The 24,128-nt window shown below is 35.3% G+C and overlaps 2 protein-coding genes across 3 annotated transcripts in view; one reads left to right on the top strand and one right to left on the bottom strand.

Moving 5' to 3' along the window:
* dtn (transmembrane protein 132C dtn) overlaps nt 1–17,486 on the top strand; it is a 128,407-nt gene extending 110,921 nt beyond the window's left edge. Inside the window, exons 4-21 of one of the 2 annotated variants that reach the window (XM_073087375.1) lie at nt 945–1,212; nt 5,167–5,310; nt 7,243–7,417; nt 7,771–7,919; nt 8,272–8,473; nt 9,442–9,614; nt 9,846–10,014; nt 10,290–10,565; nt 10,979–11,110; nt 11,790–11,830; nt 12,318–12,468; nt 13,021–13,318; nt 13,880–13,985; nt 14,591–14,727; nt 15,151–15,443; nt 15,730–15,819; nt 16,649–16,794; nt 17,332–17,486. In XM_073087375.1, coding sequence (XP_072943476.1) covers nt 945–1,212; nt 5,167–5,310; nt 7,243–7,417; nt 7,771–7,919; nt 8,272–8,473; nt 9,442–9,614; nt 9,846–10,014; nt 10,290–10,565; nt 10,979–11,110; nt 11,790–11,830; nt 12,318–12,468; nt 13,021–13,318; nt 13,880–13,985; nt 14,591–14,727; nt 15,151–15,443; nt 15,730–15,819; nt 16,649–16,794; nt 17,332–17,346 — 2,965 coding nt within the window. In that variant the 3' untranslated portion in view covers nt 17,347–17,486. The remainder of the gene's footprint in view (nt 1–944; nt 1,213–5,166; nt 5,311–7,242; nt 7,418–7,770; nt 7,920–8,271; nt 8,474–9,441; nt 9,615–9,845; nt 10,015–10,289; nt 10,566–10,978; nt 11,111–11,789; nt 11,831–12,317; nt 12,469–13,020; nt 13,319–13,879; nt 13,986–14,590; nt 14,728–15,150; nt 15,444–15,729; nt 15,820–16,648; nt 16,795–17,331) is intronic. The other variant, XM_073087376.1, reaches the window with a different exon arrangement.
* A 2,165-nt stretch (nt 17,487–19,651) lies between these two features.
* mRpL16 (mitochondrial ribosomal protein L16) lies at nt 19,652–22,531 on the bottom strand. The gene is made up of 5 exons (XM_073088002.1): nt 22,365–22,531; nt 22,201–22,278; nt 21,504–21,661; nt 20,407–20,649; nt 19,652–19,918 (listed from the first exon to the last, which is right to left on the bottom strand). The coding sequence occupies exons 1-5, from the start codon at nt 22,393–22,395 to the stop codon at nt 19,703–19,705; spliced, it is 726 nt and encodes a 241-aa protein (XP_072944103.1). The 5' UTR covers nt 22,396–22,531; the 3' UTR covers nt 19,652–19,702.
* Nucleotides 22,532–24,128: the final 1,597 nt, after the last annotated feature.

The raw sequence follows: 24,128 nt of genomic DNA on the forward strand, positions 1-24,128 counted from the left end.
AAATTCCACGCTTTCTACAGTCACTGCCTTTACTTACATATACAAAGAGGAATACATAAACTCCCAGATCCTGAGTTTTATACTTTCATCTTTTAAACGTCTGGCTATTCGGGATTGCTACCCAGAACCCTGTGACTCTTAGAACTGTATGGTGAATCGCCATCACGCGGGTCGTCGAAAAGAAATTTGTTATATTTTCATTTGTTTATGTTCGTAGTTGTTATTTGTTCTGTTTGTGACCTTGTTTGTTACAAGAATTTTTACGACTTGCGCATAAAATCTTAGGCTCTAAATAAAACATTTCAGTAATAATTTTGAGCTACACAAACATGAAGGGTATAATTTGAAGCAACGACCTTAATCAATTTGAATTCATAATGTTAGCAGCAAATTAACCACTGTTCTAATAATATTCTCGCTGAATTTAAAATTAATAATTTTGTAGCGTTCATAAAACCATAAGAATCGAAATATTTCCATTCAGGCGATTTAATCTGTCATAAAAATCTCTTCTAGATTGAATTTTCTACAATGCTCTCGCAATTATGGGCAAACTCCCTGGGCAACTGAATTGAAAATTAAAACGAAGTTTGCTAGAAAATGAACATAAAAGACTTTTCCAATGTATGCGCAAAGTATTTCTCTTCTTTTATATTTAGCGAATATGTAGGAAGAGGACATAAAAGGAGCCAGAAATTAAAACTGTATAAGTCGCGTCCTCTATATGCTTTTACTGTATTACATGTCGCAGTATATACTTTCTCTTTTTTTGTAATTGTAAGGATCATAGATATTTGTCTACTGTTTGTAAAAGATATCCTTGTTTTGTAAACCGAAAAGTTAGACCAGAAGTTAACTGTCTCATTAATTAGTCTGTCAAATATTTTTCTAGAATTTACGTACTTAGTTTTTGTTCATAGATCTAATATATTTTTATAATACAGTGATGTGGAAGAAAGTACTGGTGCCGGAGGACCAGGTTGGGAAGAAATCCTCACTTGGTTAGTGGAAGTGGGAGCCGAGAGCGAAGGTGACGCCGAAGGGTCTGAAGGCGAATCAGGCCGCGGCACTTCACGCATCAGCTGGTCTGCCAAAGTTTCTTCCTCACCAACTGCGACGGCCACCACAGAAGAAACTCCTCACGAACATAGAGTGAATACACGACTTGACATTGAAAAGGACGATATACAAGCTGTACTGCCCATTTCTAAGGTAATTTCAAAATTCATATTTTATAGACATTACGAATTTAACGAACATCTATTCGTGGTGTACGCTCTTGCAAAGTTTTTCGAGTTTTAGGCAGTTATCATAAATTTCTATTTTCAGGATAAAAAGTAGCCTTTGTAAGCCAATCTCTGTAAATTGCCTATACGTAAAATTCGCGTTAAAATTGGCTCATGTTTTTAGATAGATATATTGTTAAAAGGACTGGATACAGGTTTTAGGACATAATATAAACCTACTATAGGTAATTCTAAGAATCATGCGCATAAAAATGAAAGTAAAAAATTACAAGCAAAAATATCCTGTAATAATACTGTTTACAAGAATTTTTAAATGCTGGATATTAATAACTAAAATTTACAGTACCTAATTATTGTTGTTTATTGAAACTTAATTTAGTTAATTAGATATAATTTTCCGTCGTAAAACTGAACGTTATTTTCGAAACACTTAATGATTTTTACAGTCTATAAACATCAAATATCCGAGTAATTTAATCAGATTTTTATAGAAACTTCTATTATGGTAAAGGTAATATTCTTAGTAAATTATTGTTGGAAGGAGCTCCTTTTATTGCCATTACGGTATCTTTATCGAATTTCGGGGAAATTTATCGGAGTGAAGCTAGGGGACTACAAATTAGCGAGTAAAAGGACAATTAGTGGAACAAAATGCCGTCCTTATTTCATTCTTTGATTTTATTAGGATCGAATTGTTGTCTTTTGACATCCTTCTTAGTCCTCGAATTCTCAGCTTCCATAGAAGTACTTTTATTCTTCTATTATCATCGTTACCTACTAACTCCTGTTAAGTCCTGATATCAATGATTCAATCTATACAATGTTTTAAAAGATCTAACTTTAAGAATTTCTAATAGACAGAAATTGTCAAATTTTGATTCTTGGTAGGCAATACCTAATTGGGATGATTGATTTAACAGTAGGTAAATATAAACATAGTGGACAAACATACAGGTTTGTGGGAGAAACGACACGTCTGAGAGGCACAAAGGTTTCTGCTGAGAGGTCTGAAAAAAGTTACCAAAGGCATGTGAAGTCTACCAATCCGTACTAATTCAATTCGGTAGTTTATAGCTTAAAACCACAGCTTTAAACCTTGATACTCTAAGATTACCACCGTGCCCAGAAGTGGGGCAGTAATGAGTGGACGACAATAGTAGAGAAGAGACATTCGTTATTTAGGCATTAAAAAAACTGTTTTAAATTATATTAAACGTGACGCGGCTCGTCCACTCCCTATACTCCACTCTTTAATTAATAAACCAACAAAATGCACTATAGTTTATCTGACGTAATTGCCGAACCATTAACCGAAGCGCTCCGGAACCAACGCCTCTTCATATTAATTGATGGATGAACAGTACTGAGATAAACTCCTTATAACACGTCGGAATACTCGATAGTTAAATGCTATTAAGTGAAACTAACGGTCGCTTTAGTTGTCCCTGTTTAAACGGTCAACTTGTGCGGCCAACACTATAACAAACTAATGAAGTGACAAAGTGCTTGAGAACAGTTTATCTGGCGTTATTGCAAAGCCATTAGCCGTGGGCCTCAGAGTAATTATAAAGTAGAGCATGCCTACTCAAGTAAGAACAGTTGGCACAGGTTAGAACAGCATCAGTATGCGCGATATTGAGTGAACAGTCTTATAGTTTGAACGAGCCCGGTGGTTCGACACCGGCGGCACCACCCACACTTATATCCGTCTGATAAGAGCTTGGTCGAGTACTGCTGTCTTCTGGTTTAAAAGGTGTGGTATGAGAGACATACTTTTCGGAGTAATTCCAACTTAGTTCTCAGGGCTAACTCCGCATCTGCGACCGATCACAGGTCGGAATCTAATCTTCAGGTCCTCAAGTCGGTCAGGTCGGAATCTAATCTTATATGCGGTGGATTACTGGATTACAGATGAAAATTGTGTTTAAAACTGGTAGTATAACAATTGCATTCTATAATTAAGCTAGTTTTAAACACCTTTAGCACATGTGCCTACGATTCGTACCATTGTGTTAGCATGGTCGGACTCTATACAAATTATTACTCTGTGTCGTGGGCGCCCGATCGGGACCCAAGGCCGACGCTCTTCATATCTGCCGATATACATTGTGCCTATTGAGCTGGATTCCATTCGAAGTAACCCACCAATTGTATTGCGACCTCGGCGGTTCAGGCAATTGATAACGCTCCGACTAACGGTATAGTTGTCGTTGCTCCTATTAATATAGATGAAAGTGTATAGGATCATGATAATTTAGGTAACTGTCATAAGCATTAGGGAGTTGAAGGTCGTGATAGTTTAGGTAAGAGTCATAAATATTTAAGTAGATAAAAGTGTGGGCCCGTGATAGTTTAGGCAACTGTCGTAATTTTAGTTTGTTTTTTTTTATAATTTTATCCACCATGTGAAGTAAAACGCTATAAGAATGGGTCAAGGAGCCCATCTGTGGGACAATAATGGGTGAAGGTTGCAAATATATCTGTGCCTACGTAATACGTATGTAGGCAAAGGTCAGTAAGGCGATTGGAGTGCCTTTTCAATAATCGATCCACTGGAAACTGCCTGAATGTCTAGTAGTTTATTAAAACAATTGGTGAACTAATTGGAGTAATGGTTGTTCGATTGCACAATCAATTACGGTCGTTTGGTAAGCAGGTGGTAGGCAGGTGGTAGGTGGATAGAACTTTGATGTATTGATATAATATGAGCAGGCAATAAATAGGTGTTATGTAAATGTAAGGGCTAATTTTAGACGGTTTAGTTATTTATACGGTGTTGAATTATGTGCTTACTAATATCCTCTGAATTTTCTCTTTCTCCCCACATCATATTTAGCTGAATATGTTTATTTATAATATGTATCTACATTTGTACCGTACATAACTAGTTTTTATGAAATACTTACATATTATGTATCCATTTATTTTAATTTTAACCGATAAATTTCCATTTAAGCTACCATTGTGTAGGTAGATTGTGTAAAAAGTAAAAAATAATTAAAATAAATGTTGGTTTAGTACATAGTTCTGAAGTCGGCGCCCAATATATTTCGTTGGATAACGGCGTAAGGGATATACACGATATTTTAATTTTACATAAAGTAATTATAAAAAATACTTAAAGTAAATATAACGTACGAAACTTAGTTTATAAATACAGCATCAGTACACCGGTTTATTAACATTGCAAGTTTTCTACTTGTTTTCATAGGAAGGTGTTTTTCATTCCTTGACGTAGAATCTGATAATGATACCGTATTATATGCCTGGTTATTTCTACGTTCGCTTTGGCACGCAATTTACTGGGCCTGTCTGAGCAATAAGGCTGACAGAAAAATAATAATGATATCCAACAATAATAACCCTTCGTGTATTTAATTAAGTAAAACGGCGCCAATGTGATGTGTCAAATAATTTTAAATTCGCTGTCACCGTACTCACATACAATTTTATTGTTAACTGTTACGGATTTACGCCTACTTGTCGTTATGTTTTATCGACTTGGTGTTAAGTGCTCACCACTGCTCATGGACAACTAACACCATGATCAACAGGAACTCCACCTGACGCTGATCACAAATCAATGATTATATCCGATAACTGCGTTGGAATATCTCATATACACTTAATTTTATGCGTACCACACTATTTATACATTATATAACAACTGTATACTGTATACCTATATTAAGCAAAATAAATGAATTGATTTGATTTGATTTGATTTGATTTGATTTGATTTGATTTGATTTGATATACCAGAACACAAATATACATACATTGCTGATTTACAAAACAGCATTATATAGACTATTTACTACGACTACCGATTTGCAGGAAAAGGTGTAGTGTTTGAGTCGCAGTTAAACCTACAGCAGCTTTTAGCTATTCCAAACAAATACATTGTTTCTTGCTCCAGAATTGGGAAGTCCTGAACACGGCGGTGCTGACTGGGCGCCAGGTGTCCCAGGCGATGAAAGTGCTGATAGTCTCGCAGGCGGGACAAGTCGCTGACGTCACGCTCCAGAGCTCCTGCCACTCGGAAGACGAAAGTGTGCTTAAGGTAACACAAAGGAATTTTGTAAATCGTCGGTACTGGAAATTGAAAGAATTTCAATAGCTCTCCACTTTTCTCGAACGCCTGATAAATGTTCAAAGATTTAAATCTGTGGTTCAAGGTTAGTCAAGTAAGTGGTTTATACGGCTAAGGTTAAGATGACATATTTAAGTAGGATCGAAATTTAATTAAGCTTAAGGTGAAATACAAAAAACAAACTTGTTAAAAACGTAAACGTTTTGCCCTTTTTTATTTTATTTATTTATGAATTGTATCGCACAATCACAAAGTTAGTGTAAAATAGGGCAAACTAAATGCCTGATGGCATCCTCTACCAGTCAACCCTGAAAACTCGAACTGAGTTAAGCTTCCATATGCATATAGTCATTAAGAATTACAATGCAAAACGATCAAAAATACCTACATTCTGTACCAAGTTAATGGCAAGACTCTATGATACATTAAACTATTATAATACTCATACCTAAACCATTACGTCATCATTCATTATTAATGAATAGCGAACCCGTTTGAAAAATCTATCTAGGCGCGCATCTACCACCCCCACAATGACAATATTTATAGCTTCCCTGCCTACGCTATAGTGCTGTACTTAGGGACATTAGCCTGTTGCATCAGGCTATCGAGACTGGCTTAAGTACCGCTTGATAAGTACTTTTAGGTCATTATATACCACAGCTTGAGATTGCCAAAAAGTACAACACACTACTGTTTATTTCTAGCAGAATAAGCCTTATATTGAACTTTCACCCTGTGCTCTATATATCAATATTTACGGGAAATTAATAATCGGGGGTTTATATTGCTTCTCGTAATTTATCTTTAAATGAAATTCCCGTTGAAAACGTTCAAGCCGTCTCTAAGAGCAGACGAACAAATAGTTGGAAAAAGCAAAATGAAATAACTATTAAACAAAATGAAATAACAAAATGAAACAATGGCGACCTTATGATCGTAATAATATGAGCTTGGAAATTTCAATTTTTGGAAACCACAGACAAATTGCTTTAGACACCGTATTAAATGTATGGTGAACTTAGTAATGAATACATTAAATTCTACAGTACCCTTACCAGGACTTTAACGTTTCGACAAATATGACTGTTTTGGTATTTGTTTACGTATTTACCCATACAAATTCCAATCAGCGCCCCTAGCGGATTGTGTCAGAACTAGGAAATCGTATTGGCCCATACGTAAACAAATACCAAAACAGTCATATTTGTAAAAACTCCTGGTAAGGGTAGAGACAAAGTATTTAATGTGTTAATTTTACAATCCATATAAACAAACCACCAAAAACTTCAACAAAATCAACATAATTGTGTTCATTCAGCTACAACCCTTATAGGTACATATGTATATTCCTTTGTAGCCCTCTCAAGGGCTTACCTGGTCCTTACATTTTGAATGAGATACTCCAAGTTCGGGATGAGGACGCAAGATTACGTCCCGAAAAAACGGAAATGCCCAAGAGGGACGCTATAGTAAAGTTGTGGGTTTTCCATTACGGACAGACTTTGTTTAGTAATTACGAATTAAAGGAGTTTACATAAAAAATAAAGACACTTGAGCATAATTAGGGCTCCTGACTAATTAATGAACATTAGTAGAGTCAATTAAGAAAATCTACGCAAAAATTACGACATGCCATAGATTTCTATCAAAATATTTTATTAAATTGCTAGAATTGCTAGTTAGGTAGTCATACCACGATTTACATAACTAATGTATTGGCTTGTGAGGGAATGATAAATTAGAGGTTCTCATTGGGGAAATCTTAGGTAGGTAGGTACTCCTTGTCATTCTGAAAGGACAGTTGTACCTACGAGTAGAACTAATGTTTAATGATGAACGTTATCTTCCCAATACACACTATTATTTTACATAAGGTATGACGTCATAACTTCTGTTTAGGTATCATCGTCATGCAGCTCGGTGTACGTGGACGGATCCGAGATCCGCGGCTCGTCGAATGCCTCTGTCATCGTCAAGTACGGCACATACACCGGCCTCGCACGTTTCACCGTGTGGATGCCGGAGTACCCACTCGAAATCGATGTCGATGACAGCCGCCTCTCGCAGATCAAAGGTAAATAACGTACTTTCGATTCATAGCCTATACATTACAAAACGACATAACATACTCGTATGTGTGATCCGAAAAGTTTATCAGTGGCCAATCACGGATCATCAATTAAAAAAAAAATGCCAACAGCAAGGAGCTTAGAAGAAATTGTATAGGTAAATATGCGAGGCACGAATGATGAGGAATGAGAATTCTGTATGAGTCTGTAGTCTATAAGATAATTTAAGTGATAAGTAACTTGAAGACATTGCTTAATTGAATGACGAGGAATTGTCTCACCACGTTAATAGATAATGAAGTACGGTTAATATGGAATGTATGTTAGCATTAAATTCTTTCTATCAATTCCTTTACAGGTTGGAAAGTATCTGATGAAGCCAGTGTGAAGGATAGGCTGAAGAGGTCTCTATCTTCACGTGGCTGGGGTGGCAGTCGACCAGAAGCTCCGAACTCCTTGACGGAACAACGTTCATGTCGCCTCCGATATCAACAAAGCAATGTTGAGGTTTGTTCATTTTTTTTAACTAATCTATTACCAGTAGGTTTAACGATTTGTCTATTATAACTGTCAATTATTTTAAAATTAAAAATGAGTGAAATGAAATGAATGAATGAAAGGCTTGGTTAGAAAACAGATGATGAACTTTAAACGGTTGAACAAGCTACATTTAAATATGAATTAGAATTACCTTGGCCCGAGGACTCTAGCCTTCGAAGAATAAAGTGCATTAAAATTGCATCATTCGTGTGAATACAAATACAGAACCAGAAACAAAATTTGATAGCAAAGAATAGAAGCAAATAAGTCATTAATTGAGGTTATTATTGTTACATAAAAATATCATGTCTTTTGACAGGTGTATGCTCGTTTCCTCGCCAAGGACCATGATTCAGGCCGCGTGTCGTACTTCGTGTCCCGACGAACGTGGCTCAAAGTGACCGAGCTGGTGCTGTTCTTGATGCGTGTGTCCGACCCACGTATAGCGTCGCTGCGGGACCGCGTGCTGCAAGGGCGCAGTACTGGCCGCACTGAGGTGCAAGTGCTGTCGCCTATTACAGGTATGTCTGCCTGTCAGGAAAAATGTCTATGAAACGATAGGCTTCGAGTGACACGCATGCGGATCATAATCGCACGCGCGCATACACCCGCGTGATAGGAAAATGCCTTTAAATAGGTTTGCGAGATGGCGTGCTGCATGGCAGTACTATCAGTAAGGTAAGTAAGGTAGCACGAAGACGCAGACTGTCGCATAATACCGGTTATAGTAGATTTATATTAAGCGGAAACACACTGTATAGTCATTAGTCCGCGTCTCGTATTTCGTGTCCCGACGAACTTGGCTCAAAGTGACCGAACTCGTGCTTTTCTTGATGCGTGTGTCCGACCCGCGTATAGCGTCGCTGCGGGACCGCGTGCTGCAAGGGCGCAGTACTGGCCGCACGAGGTGCTAGTACTGTCGCCTATTACAGGTATGTGGTCTGACAGGAAAAGTATTTATGAAATGATAGAGTTTGCGTTGCACGCGTGCGAATCAGAGCAACGCGCGGACACAAATCAGCGTGATAGGAAAATGCCTTTAAATTGATTTGCGAGATGGCGTGCTGTAAGGCAGTACTAACAGTAAATACGGTGGCACGGAGATATAACGACTGTCGCATAATACAGGTTGTAGTATTGATTAAGACCATTCCATAAGATTTATACTAAGCAAAAACTCACTGTGTATAGTAATACATTTATTAAAGTTCTGTATATGTATTTCGGACATTGAGGTTTGTCGTTTTTCTACTTGACGTTAAGTGGTACTTTCTTAAAATTCATGCATTAAAACACGACGTACTTGACTAAAAAAACTGAATAGCTATGTGAGGACACAGTTAAATAAAACTTTCGATTTATACTGCGTCATAAGTTCTTAGTTCGCAAATAAGTACTCTCTATCCCTAATAAGTCCAGATTTTGCCATAAAAGAAGTATGTAAGGTTTTAAAGAAACTGTTATCATTATATATCCATTTCTATTAAAGGTCGCGTAATTGGTCTTCGTGAGGTGCGTGTAGTTAACGACAAAGTGTCCATCTCTCGGCTGCTGGTGCGAGTCATATCTGGTCTCCAGCTGAACATATCTCCTGACAACGCTATCGAAAACGGATACGTATCGGAAACGACTGTTACGAGACGTCTCACTGCCCAATATCAGGCGAGTTCACTGAACCTATTACAACTTACGTAATATTCATTTATGAACCAAATTAGGAACTTAATTAAAAATCTTGGTATTTACCTAAAGTTTCATTATGGGCCTTAACAAAAACAATGAAGTTTTCATTAGAGTCTGTAGATATAAGGAAATCTGACAAGTTCCCTAATTATTTTTTTCTCTTGTTTACGAAGATTTTAACAAATATTTGACGTTATTTTATAATTTCAGGAGGGACTGTTAGACATAGATATTGAATTCTCTGATGGCAGTCACACTGCTCTTCGCGATGTGGCAGTGTCTGATTATTACTTGCTTGTCGAGAGCCTGGATTCTGAAGTGGTGGCGTTTGCTCCAATGTTGGCATCTCGCCACCCTCGAGTCATTGCAGTTGGTGAAGGTAAATATACAGTTTTCTTGATTATAACACCTTTAAGTCAATCAATCGAAAGGTGGTAGAACTTTTCCTTTACCGACTTTGACTGTGTTCTTCTTTGAAAGATTTAGTAAGGCACAGTAACAAATTTGGATTTAAAACCTATTTATATTATTGCTATCGAGAAGCAGTAACTACTGTATTAAGAACAACATACTCGTTAACTACGCCATAATCAACAGCTGGACATAAAAGGACAATTTAGTCTGCTAACACTCATTATTATTTTACTTTTACAGGCAGCGGAGAGTTACTGCGCGTAACACTATTAACACCAGAGCAATGTCGGACCGGTCCTCTACGACGAGTGGCTCTACCCGGAAAAGGTGACACGAAGACCCCAGCGAACATCAAGAACATACCCGGAGCGTTGGCCACCGCAGCCGCTAGTGTCGATGTCGACTTTAGCGGCAGTGATGCTCCCCAGCGACCGGATACGCCACAAAATGACGATATCATGGCTAGAGGTGGCATCAGGACTGCGTTGGCTGATCTTAGCGATGTCATCAATAAAGGTAAATTCGTTTGGTTTACTTAGTTATTGAAAGATCGGATTATCCAATCTAAAGTAATATTAAGCAAATACGACATGGAACAAGAGTCCCATCCTTATGAGCTCTTCAAACTGAAGCAAAAACCTACACTGTTGCTATAAATTAGTCAGAAATAGAAATAGGAGTGGCAGTGATAAATTTGCGAATACAAGGAGTTGTATGGTTTGTTTAAATACATAAAACTATTACTTACACCTTCACTAAATAGGGTAAAATATTTCAGAAATTGAATTGAATTTTAGGTGTTTTGTAATTTTTAATTATAAATTACATAGTTCTGAGTCAGACACTATTACTCGTAGATGTTTCAAAAAGAGGCTACTTTGTTCCTGATGAATTGCTTTGTTGACGCTGAATCTTGTTCCTTCTTGCAGGCTTTTCTCCCTTCAAAGACGAAAACAACCACGAGCCGACGGTACAAGCCCAGCAATACGGCTCGATATTCCGCGGCAACACTGCCGTGCACCCGCGACACCCACCGCCCCGTATGACGCCTGTTGAAATTGGTACGTCTGTTTTTTTTTTATTTTTATTTTCATTTTTACTATAATTATAATAGCTAGCTCCGATTTTTCTTATATTCCTTTATTCTTTTTGAATTTAAGGTAAATTCTCACTGGATTTATCCTAACTAACTCGAGTATTGTTGTAATATACAGTAATAATACAGTAATAATTACAGTAAATATTTTTTTATCATTATTTTATCAATTTACGATCGAAGGTGGTAGAACCCTTTGTGGTTCGACTCCGGCGGCACCACCGCCACACCTATTTCTACCTAATAACAGCAGTGTTAGGCGCTGCTGTGTTCCGGTTTGAAGGGTGTGGTAAGGGAGATAGACTTTTCCGAGGCGTTCCAGCTTAGTCCTCAGGGGTAGCGGCGCATCTGTGGCCGACCTCAGGTAGGAATATCTAATCCTATCTGGGGTTGATTACAGATGTCCATGGGCGGCAGTAGCCACTTACCATCAGGTGGACTGCATGCTCGTCTGCTACTCTCATATTATAAAAAAAAAAAAAAAAAATTTACAAAAGAACATAGTAAAATATTAACAGTGTGTGTACCTGAAACCTTATAGTTTCAAACTTTTGTCTAAAGGAAAAGAAATCTCGTTTTATTAGGTAAATTTATTTAGTTTTGTAAACATAACTTTAAATAACACAGATTTTTATCTTTCACAGGAATGTACGTCCTCCTCGGTGCATTTTGCCTTGCTATAGTGGTAAGTAGATTTAACAATTGATAATTATTGTTATACGATTTTTAGGGTTCTTTATTACTAAGCCTTCGCTGTCCCGTGGGTCTGTCTGGCTGTCTGTCTGTCTGTCTATCACAGGGCTCTATCTCATGAACCGTAATAGATAGACACACTGAAATTGTACAGAGTATGTTTACTAAATATAAAAAATAAAAAAGTTCAAAATAAATTAGGGTCGCCAAAACGGAAACCACTGTTTTTCGACGTTTATCGCTTTATCTATTACAGCGTAATAGGTAGACAATTAAAATTCACAATGTATTTCAATGTGCTTAATGGCTGCTATTATTATAACAAGTACTAAACATTAAAAAAAAGATTTTGGCGGTACGAAACCCTCCGTGTGCGAGTTCAACTTGCACTTGGCCAATGTTTTATTATTGTACTAAAATAGTTTATTTAGGTAATCCAGCAACGTATTTAACATATTTCATAACAAACGCGTCACCAGGTGTTCGTAGTATCGTGCGTGGTGTACGCGTCGCGGCTGAAGCCGGGCGAGGCGGGCGAGGCGCGCGCGGAGCCGCGGCCCGCCGCGCCCGCACCGCGCGACAAGCCCGTGCGAGAGTCCACTACAAACGCGCACGACTGGGTGTGGCTGGGTATGTTGGAATTATGTATGATTATATAAGGCTGGACATTCACGTCTATGTTTTATTTTAATAAATATGTATTAATTGAGTAAGGGAAGAGGCTAAGAGAAAATTTAGTTTGTATAATTTATGGCAATATTTTTTTAGATTTGTAGTTTTTATGTCAAAAACAGGTACATGTGCAAATAAACAGGTGAAATAACAATAAATATACAAGTCTGAAAAAGTTTATATTTTTCATATATTATTTGTTTTTAATAGAAAAGTAAGTAAATGCTTAAAACCAAAATAAAATAAAATACGTACCTACTTGAATACCTAAGAATCTACACCAAAAGATTTCCAGTTTACGAATAAGAAATCCCGCAATTGTAAATATTGACATTAATTGATAGAAATATACCTAAAACATAGATAATGTTAGACAACTCTATACAAATGAATACAATTTCACTGCTAGCATGACTTCAAAATAACTGACATTTACTTAGCTCATAAGTATCTAATCAAAATCGTGCAATTAAAAACAAGATAGCTGACGCATTTTGATATAATTTCCAGGACGAGCAACCATCGAACGGAACGGTAACAGGCACCCAGCGAACCGCAACTCCACCCAACCGCCGGACAAGAGCAACAACAACCAAGAGATGAGGATCACGTCGAACCCACTGAACTACAACTACGTGGACCCCGACGACGCGATCCGCGACAACGGCAACGTGATGGTGACCAGCTTCGATAACCCGAACTCCATCGAGCTACCATCACAAAGCGAACGACGGCCGATAGACTCCACGACGTACTGCAAGAAGCCCGCCAGACACACCCGCCAACACTCCGGAGACGGTCATTGGCAGTAAGATTATTATTGTCATCACTAGTTTCATCTCATTGTAGGAATTGCTAAAATTGCCTAGGTCCTCAGAATTTGCTGAGTTTCGCTTGATAGAAGATACGTACTTATAATATAAAAATAAATAATAATAAAATAAAAAGCGTTGGAGATTATGACTAAAATAAAACGTATAGGTAACTACAATCTTGTCTAATCTGCAAAATATTTCTCATCATACATGTGCTGGTAAGCAAAGTTAGTTATGGCTGCTACCTATTTGATAATAACTTAAATTAAACACTACGACACAACATACAAGTCGTTACCAAAATTCATATAACCTGAATTTTTGATCACACATATTTGTTAAGTTTAAATGAAGACTTAATTCATTATTATCAATGTTATAAAATATTATAACATTGATAATAATGCAATAACTTTTAAAATTACTAAGGTAACTGTATGTTCAAAAAATTCATGGCACTTTTAGGTTGTGTTGTAATCGTAATGCATTTTATGAATCTATAAGTATTAAGAAACCAGATGGTAGATGGTATATTTTATGTGTTTTATCATCAGGGCGGATTCGAACGAGCAGGACGACTACCGACCCCCCGTGCCCCCGCACCGAAATACTTCAACACCGCAGCCCCAAGTTCCCGTACCACCTCGTAACCCTGCCAAAGTGAGTGCTTAATGATATTAAAGAAGTTTAACACCCACACTTTTCAACCGACTTCCCAAAGGAAGAGAGGTTATCTATTCGTCGCGTATATATTTTTTTATTCTGTTATATTTATTTACATATTTCTGAAGTCGGCGCTCATACTGGACACGCTGTTTACACCGTTATCCAACGAAATATATTGAGCGCCGATTTCAGAAATATGTACTAAACCAATATTTATTTGAATTATTTTTTACATTGTAGTGACATAGAAGTCGGTTTTATTTTTTTGTTAATTTTTTTTATTGACATTCGGTTACAATAATAATGTAATTAGTTTAAATGTATAACATAAGTATAAATAATATTTAACATTAATGATAATATAGTGAAAAATAAAATTTTTACCTAAATGTAAATCGACCTACGGACAATCGATTTAATAGGTATGCAAGAAACCTATAGGTACCATTTATTGCGACCATGCCTTAATAATTATTTATTATCGTGTAAAACTTAGTGCAAGTAATAAAAGGCCTTTTCTAAATTTATTTCTTACTGTTTATATTAATTTGAGTTATTTCTCTATAATAACTTAACTAAGATATATTATTAAATTTCAGATTTTACCGGAGACCGTTATGCCACCAGCACGGCGAAGTCATTCCCGGAACCACCACAAGAAACACGAGCGGGAGTCAGACGTTCCCAAGAGATCTCCGGAAGGTGGCCGGCGCTCCGACAGGTACAGCAACTTACGGTACAAAACTAATTTATATATGTTATTATTTTATAAATAAAAATAATAAAACATTTTTCTTTGATAGAGTAGTTACGAATTTACAAAAAACTTTTTGATACATTTTACGAAATATAATAAAACACACACAAAAAAAACATTGTCATGTATATTCTATCACTATTATTAAGTAAATAAGTCTGCATATTAGGTACGCTAGAAGTAGCTTACTGAGGCCTTTCGAATATAAAATTATGAAACCTATATTTTGGTAAAAAATTGAAATTTTAAACAACTTTTTTAATTTAAAAAGGGGGACTTAAATATGATTTTTAATAAGTCTTATTTATCTTGTTTGTGTAAGTTAAGTATTATTTGTCTACTTACCTATTTACTTACAATGTTACAATGGCAATACATTAAAAACTTTTCTTTTTTTTTCAGAATTATTGATTTGAACAAGGCCGACGCACCGTACCAATCTAGCCGAGACCTGAAAGACTACAAGCGCGACTCATACCCGATGCAATTCCGTGACGACTTCGACGACAACCCCGTGGAAAAACTGACCAACAAGGAGGACTGTGCTCGCCTCTTCGAATTCGATAACGACGCTCCGCTTATTATGGAAAATAAGGACTACCGAGAGATTGTGGGACTGAACAGAGGGACGGACGACTCACGACGCACCTTCGCTAAGCCCGAGAGCCCCGACTACATGCATGACTCTGGAATCGGTAATATTTTCTATATGACAGCACACTATAATGTTGGTTTGATATGAACCACATCTACACCTGTTTCTGCCTTATAACAACAATGTTTGTCACAATGTAAAGGTCCATACCCTTTAAGACTGACTTCTTACCAAGACATTCCAACATATTATTCACGAATACTTTTCATGAATACAAACAAGTTCCTATGCTTGACTACTTATCACTCCTATATTTAAGGACACGTATATTTTTATTTTAGGTTTTATACTGAACTAGTAATAATAATGTGAAATTAACATTCTAGGATTACCCGAAGTGCAGATGCGACACAAAAGCCGACCTAAAGAATCTAGCGCCAAGGGAGAGTTCGTTGAGGCGGCCAAGCAGAACAAAGGTAAACTTTCAATAGTATTTATTTAAATAACCTCATAATTATTTATTACTGTTTATAATAAAAAGTAGGTATTACACTATTTAATGGATATTTTTACGAATTTCCTATATTATTTAAGTTTTCCTTATTTTTAGTATTAGAAATAGTATGAATTGTATAAGAACTTAGTGCATATGCACAGGCACATACTAGTGAATGATTAGTACAGTGGTCCAGTATGTAATTAAGCCTACTACATGGTATTGGGCCTACAAATACACTATAGGCACACATACGTGGTTATGTAGAGTGCATCCCTATTGTAACTCTGAGAACATACGTACCAAGACTCAAGACTTTCGGGTTATTTTGAAAGTGCTAGAACTCTTCATGAGTCCATCTTATAAAAGAAACCTTAAGAGCTCACGATAGCTCTACTTCGAAGGCTCTACATGTTCTCTACATTATACGAGAACTTAAGTTGATTAGAGCTGGTGGACAGTGACCACTCATATCATCAGATGCACTTTATGTATGTATGTATTTACTTACATAAGAAGTTATACTTCTTTGGCATATTTGATATGTATCTACTACACCCGTAAGAAATTTGTTACAAACAAAAAAATATTACAAAATGTCACGACACATTATCATGTTGCAAAATATAACGTATCGTATCATACACCTAAAAATATATATTTTTTTTATTTTCAATACTTACTAACCAACCTAATGGCGTCAATTTTTATATCTGTTTTGTAAAAAAAATCTCTCCCATAATTTTACACAAACGCCCCAAAAGAAGCATAACTTCAAAAACGTGTCTGATGATAATGATCGTGTGCAGGCGGCAGCTCCCCGGAGGTGAAGCGCGCCACGATCGTGGGCAACCCGATGTACTCGCGCGCGGCCGACGCGCCCGCCGAGTCGCTCGGCCTCGACGACCTGCACATGGACTACGATCAAATCATGCATTATTTCCACAACCTCAAGGTATAAACCGCCACACACCGTCCCACCATGCTTCTAGTGTAGCGTTGCTGTCGCTTGCATCGATACCTGCTCGGCACGGCGAAGGAGCGGTACCCTCATATCTTTACGTATTTCGATGTTTGATGTACTCTCTTATGAATCGTGGAGCCTGAATTTTGGAGCATTTAAAATGGAATTAGCATAGTATTTTGTATGAGTACATTTTATACAATTATACATTATTACGCCCTGCAGTATTATAATTGTATAGGTAGGTATGTACCTAGTTACGTTGAGGTTCTTTGGATAAGAATTTTGTATGACACAGGCCTGCAATCTTCTGCTCTCGAGTAGGAATGCCTTTTACACAAAGTACACTAGTTTTCGCGTGTTTTTCAAAATAGTCATTCATTATATTTTCATTACGTAGATAGGTAGATAACAGCTCTATTCACTAGCATAGAAAGTAGAATGTGACTCTCACTATCCGTCATAGTCTTAATAAAATAAGATTCGCCGCAAAAATCTGACTTATGCATATTTTCAAATTTTTCGCAGGAATCAAACGCCTGAGTAGAGCAGATCATTGCAAAGATCCGGCAGATATTGTCTACGTTTAAATATCAGCATATCATCAAAGCTCCTCCAATCGACGTATACAATGCGACTACCGAAACATCCGGTGTAGCCGGGGACGAGGATAATGCAGTTGATTCGCGAAACAACAACGCTATTTACGAGAACATAAGCCACGTCGCACCCACACAGGTGTTGTGCGACTCTATCGCTCACAAAAATGACTTCATGAAGAGACAACTTACCTTCTTATTGGAGCACCTGAGCGAGGCTTATGAGTAAATGTTGTTGTTGAACAGTCAACTCGTTATCCTCTAAACAATATGTGTCCAAAATTGGATCCTTGCAGTGATCGTTAAAGAAAATGATATATACAAAATGTAACTGTTTTATACTTATAGCGTTAAACGTATATTTACTCTAGTCATCTACAAAGCTGCACATATTTATTAACTAAGATTTGTGTGCATGTAGTAAATACTCATGTCAATGATTATTATGATAGATATTTAATATACACGCGTTGTTTTATCTGTATATTTATAGTCGTCTAATTACGGGCTAATCGATAAAGCAGAACCAGATTATATACCTACCTATAATGAGCCTTTAGCCGTTGTCGTCGTTATATTATCCAATACCAAATAAAAATTAATGAAATTTGCATTTGTTCTAGATTTGTACATATTTTTCCATTAGAGATGGTTAAAAATGCTACCTCACTTATATGTATTACGTCTTAACTCTAGCTTAGCCAATTCCTATTTCTGCAAGCGATAAAAGTCTGTGAATGTGTGAACCTTTACGATTTAATTCCAAAATTCAAATTAATTTATATGTTTTACTTTTAAGACAAAAGAAATAGGTTTTAAGACTGCAGAATGCCAGTGTTTAGGTTATTAAATATATTATAGTTTAGTATTTACATAGCTTAAGCCGAAACTAGTCAAATGTATGTAAGTATTATAATTCCGGGCTAATGTATGGTTCAAATCGACTTCCTCTTTATTTAAACATTCGATTGTATAACTTCAGATATGAGGCTTTTTATGTTCCTTTAGATTTATTTGAATGCAAATATTCTTGCGAATATGGATTCCCTGCTTAAATGTTAAAAAATATTCCTTTGTTACAAGATTGTAAGCAAGTTTATAACGAATCACATAAACATAATGTACTTGAATTCAATACAGTAATTGCATGAAATAGTTTCAAATCATGTTGTGATATATTGACTGCTGTGGATTGATTTTTATACGCGGTCAATGTTATGTAAAAAAAGCCATATCATATGAAATATAGCGCTTGTATTATAATTATTGTAAACACTATTATTAATTTATTGAAAGTGTAAATTGCATTTATGTGTAAGATAGCTCCTTAGGCTTTGTAAATATTGTTATGACGTTATATAATTTATAGGTATTTGTGGAGACTATGATGCAGCATAGATTATACATATATGTGGTAGAACGCTTAACATACTATCGACAGCGTAGTTGCACTCAGTAATGAAATGTTTCATGTCTGTTACAAATGTACTAATAGTAAATGTTTTGATCTTGTAATTGTGTATTAATGTGGCCATTAATAATAATAGAAATGAAAAATAATATTCAAAAAATAAAATTATATTATAAAATTAAAATTAGTACGCAAATTAAGCAGTGAAATTTTATGTCGCTATGTTTTCGAAGATGTTTCAACTGTTTAGCGAACTGTTGTAAGACTTATTACTTCGTAAAATACTGATAGTGTGTTGTTTGGCTTTTGTCGTTAGGTTAGAGAAAAGTCAGTGAATATTGAGTACTTTAACATGTAGTATTTGTTGATATGACCTTTGTTTTTGTTGAGTTTTTCCAGTAATATATGAAAAAGAAGTTTATTGATAATTATTGCTACAAGGTATACATGTATGCAAACTGAGGCTTGTCACAAAAATCCTTTCATAAAAATGTCAAATATAATAAATTATTATCGAGTACCTATATTGTTTTTCATTTATTCCCATCACAACTCGTACCATATCACGATTTACCTTAAATTAATAGTTTTTATTAAATTATATTTTTTTTATTTTTGTGTAATCATTTTATTAGGCACTTTTATTAGAAGCAGGGTAGTCTATCTATACTTTCGTAATCTTCAAAATTTCTTTGTTCAAAAGTTCAAAAAAATTAATTCCAGCAACATATTTTTTTCTTTGTAACAGAGCTACAAGTATTTTATATGACAATACCAAAAAATTAAGACTTATAAATATATATACATATTTGAAGGGCTTCAATATAACGAAAAGATATTTTACTTACACTATGCTACTTTATTCATTTGACTAACTTATTTAATAAATTTACAAATATTTGCCATACCACTTGTGGTCAAATGAAGATATGAATTTGTGGCAACCACCCATATTGTTCTGTATAATGTACTTCATTGTGTATTTGTTTTGGTTGTTTTCTTCTTGCCATTTCTCATCAGCAATCTTCTTTTCCATTATTTCTTGAGATACAGCTTCAGCCTGGAATGGCAGCCTTTCTGCCACTATTTTCAACATTTGATGGACCTGTTGAACAAATGGTTTTTTGTAAGTAACTTCATTGATGACCTCTGAATATATGATGGTCAATCAATCAAATATGGAGACTTTTGTATACTAGTATAATAAATACAAAAATCATAAATCTGATATTTAGACTTCCCTGTCCATTATCAGTTAAAAATATAGCTTGCTAATGTCATAAATGTTTAAATTACTAAAATGATAGTTAACATGGGCGGTATTTAGTTAGTTACTTCAAGTGGTAGTTCATTTCTAATGTCTAAAAATGACAGAAATTATACTGAATGTGCCTAATGTAATAGTAAAATCCCCTTATATTTCTGAGAATTAGCCACTTTTATTACTGACTTATACAGTGGTATCTTCTACATATCAATTTACCACTAAGAAGTTTTGAAAGTTTATAATGGAAGACACCTATAATAGATTATTATAGATGTAAAATTTAGATGAATATTTTGCATTTTCAAATAAAAGCATTATCTCCTTACCTCAGGATATTCACATTTGCCACCAACTTCAATGATGACTCTTCCAGCCTTGATAGGGGTAACGTAGTGGTCAATAGCACCTTTACCACCACCCATTCTTTGTCCCTGTCCTTTCTTAGTAACAGGTTGCCACGGCGGATCTATCCGCCATATAGCAAACATCCTCTTCATATCCAAGTGCCTGGCTACAACTAAACGTGCCATTTCAAAATGTTCAAAGCGCATACGGCCTCCCCCTGTAGCCTATAAAAAATAAACAACACTTGTGACAAAAAATATCAATGGGATACACTCCAGGAGTGTCGGCAGAAGTGAAAACTTAACCTGAATATATAATATAATAAATAAAAAATGAATCTAACACCCATTGACATATTTTGTCTATGCTGACTCCAGATGACATTTTGCTTTTGATCAGATGGCAGTTTGGTTTGCCATCTTACGAATTTTTGATCAGAACATGTGATGTGACGCGAGTTTAACATTTTTTACCCATAACAAAAAGTGCACAATGCCGCTAAAAAGTTGTCATTTCAAAAAGAATGTTGGAATTCTTAATTTTACCAATTGTTTAGATTATAATAGTAGGATATTATGGTCAGTTATTTAAATCTGATTTTTTTTTAAGTCTATTGTAATAGATTTTTTAGGATTTGTTTTGCCTTTATAACTCAAAGGGCAATTAACTTCAACCAATGTTATAATATAAAGGACACCAGAATTATTGAGGTCATGCAGGAGTCACGCTACTCTTCAGTAATCAATTGTAACACTTAATTATAAGCTCATTATTCCTGAAAGACTATTATATTTAATAAAAGATTCAATAACAACTCCATTCTTTATTTTCTCTGACAATCTATTCTATGGCAATTCTCTAAAGCAATTTAATATTCTTCTTTCTTTTTATATAGTTTCCCACTAGATTGCAAATCAACATAAAATGATTTAAAAATGTAATGAAAATATACCCTTACAAATGGAAGCATTTGAAAGTCATGTTTATACTCGCTATACTGAAAAGGCTACATGTGAATAGATGTAAGTACCTTTCTTCACAATTGAAATATTCCTATAAGATAATGTATGATACTTACAATCACACCATACTGTTTCAATTGCAAGGTATTATGTAAATTTTCAGGCCCTCGCATGTAGCGCAGACGTTTTTGCATTTTCGGTGGTTTTAAATTAGGTGGATACATAGGTACTTTCTCATACACTCGTAATCTAGGCCGCTCAGGAATTTCAATATCTGTTATAGAAATAAAAACAGTTTTAAGCAATTGATATGCTAATTATCAGTTACATTTGGAAAAAAAATAAAAATATAAATATTTGTTGTTTTTTATTATATAGGAGTAGTAGACGAGCATGCAGTCCACCTGATGGTAAGTGGCTACTGTCGCCCATGGACATCTGTAATCAACCCCAGATAGGATTAGATATTCCTACCTGAGGTCGGCCACAGATGCGCCGCTACCCCTGAGGACTAAGCTGGAATGCCTCGGAAAAGTATGTCTCCCTTACCACACCCTTCAAAATGGAACACAGCAGCGCCTAACACTGCTGTTATTAGCCAGAAATAGGTGTGGTGAATGTGCCTGTGGAGCCGAACCCAAAAGGGATTCTACAAACATTCTGGTTGGTTGACAATTTTGTAGAGTAAAGAACAATTAATGTTTTAGTGACTGTTCCAGTTAATAATTGATACTCATTACATATAGGTACATTTGTGTTCATCTGGTTTGGATGTTAATAAATTTCATTATTAATAGTAATATTAATCATTACCGTCATAATTTTTTGGGGGAGCAAAGTATTTTATTCCTGAATTAAATGATAACTGAAGGAACTCGGGCTTTAGAAGACCTGGAACAACAAAATTATATTGAGTACATAAATCTACACAGGTTAACAAATTTCAATATTTAAATATTTTTATCACATAAGCATACCTGTTGTAAATTGTACCGTCCGTGACAACATTTTTAGAAGCGAATCTTTACTCTTTCATAGCATAATCTTATCCATATAATATTAATTTGTTCTTTATTTTTTCAATGAAGTTATTCAGAAATATAGGTTTAGGTTATGTTGCAATAATATTGACTTTGACATAACACACAGATGACACAGATTAAAAATTAACAATCTTGAAAAATAAAAAATTGACACAGGCTATATTCAAGTATAGTCTGACGAACATTTCTGTGCGTGGGGCGGGGTGTGGCAGTTTTTGGGAACAATAATAGGGAATATGCACATTTTTATTTTATTATTTTAAACCACTTATTACATCGTTTTAGCATAGTAAAAAATATAAACAATTTTATTAGTGTTTGAAATATTTTTTTAAAAATTATTTAAAGTATCAATAAAATTTGACACATTTGAACGCCGCCATTTTACGCGCTCTTTGAATGACGTCACGTAGCGTGACTTGTATTGATAATGATGATAACTGTATGCATATAAAGGTATTATTAAACGTTTTCAGGTTTCATCGCTATTTACATCATGGGAAAGACTAAATAACCACTTTATAAATATTTCCTAGAGTTATTGTACAAAACCACTACTATAAATTATATAGTGTTTTTTCCTTTGCAAAAGATGCGAAAATACGAAATATGTGGTGCAAGATTATAGGAAACAGATAAAGTATCTCCAAAATCGCATTAACATTTGCATTTACTGTAACAAACAATAATTTTAGGTAAATAATTTTAAAATATTGCATTGATTATCTACTTCGTTAGGTACTTATCGACTTCTACATCGAAGGCTATCATTTGAAACACACAAAATACATTATAATCTATTATAATTTACAATATTATAAAGATAGGTGAAGATAGGTGATAGGCAGTAGCCACTTACCATCAGGTGGACTGTATGCTCGTCTGCAACTCCTTTATTATAAATATTAACAAAATAAGTTATGATCAATTAAATATTTCTGAATTAAATAATACCAGTTTATTCATTTTCTTATTCATAAAACCAGTCTATTCATTTTGCATATTTTAGGTAAATAGTCCGATTGTGCTTTGACAAAACTACTTTCAATAATTGTTCTTGATTATTCCTAATAATACTATGTAGAAAAATCGCACTAGGTAATAAATAACACTGTAGGAATATAGACAAAAACAATTTTCCTCTCAAACAGTTTGAATATTGACGCCGATAAACATCGTAACACGCTATGTGACGTCATTTTTCGATTCGACCAATGGGAATGCGTTTTGCAAATTTGAATTTCGCGCGCATAATTTACGATTTTTGATTAAAGTTTTAAATAATTTAATACGAAATAAAGAAGAAATAATGGTTTAGATGTAATTTCAGGACCGTAATGTACCAAGGAAAAAAATAACAAGCAAATCTAAATCACATGCATATTCCCTATTTGTTGATAGCTTCATGAAAATTTTTTCAATGTCTTCATATAAAAAGTTTATAATATTTTAGTTAATTTAATGTTAACTCTGTCAGCGTCGGCGCATCTGTGACCTGGGCCTATAACCTGTATATAATAATACTCTATGTTGGGGCCTCTGGAGTCGGTTGATTACAGATGTCCACGCCATCAGAGGTATTATTATTATTAACTCTGAACCACACCACAACACACCCCCTCCACATCCCAATGGCCACTGGTCTCTTACTTCTTCATTTTATAAAAAATAAATGTCGGCCTATACTTGTCTTATACA

This window comes from Epargyreus clarus, unplaced genomic scaffold (genome assembly GCF_041222505.1).
Source record: "Epargyreus clarus isolate Ecla_fem2 unplaced genomic scaffold, WU_Ecla_fem_2.2 ptg000026l, whole genome shotgun sequence".
NCBI lineage: Eukaryota > Metazoa > Arthropoda > Insecta > Lepidoptera > Hesperiidae > Epargyreus > Epargyreus clarus.

What these genes read in the sequence shown, in the direction of transcription:
- mRpL16 (XM_073088002.1), bottom strand. Translation starts at nt 22,395, where the DNA reads ATGTTGTCACGGACGGTACAATTTACAACAG. An exon ending in TCCCCCAAAAAATTATGACG is followed by an intron (nt 21,662 to 22,200) that starts GTAATGATTAAT and finishes TTTCTATAACAG; the next exon opens with ATATTGAAATTCCTGAGCGG. An exon ending in GCAAATGTGAATATCCTGAG is followed by an intron (nt 19,919 to 20,406) that starts GTAAGGAGATAA and finishes TTTGTTCAACAG; the next exon opens with GTCCATCAAATGTTGAAAAT.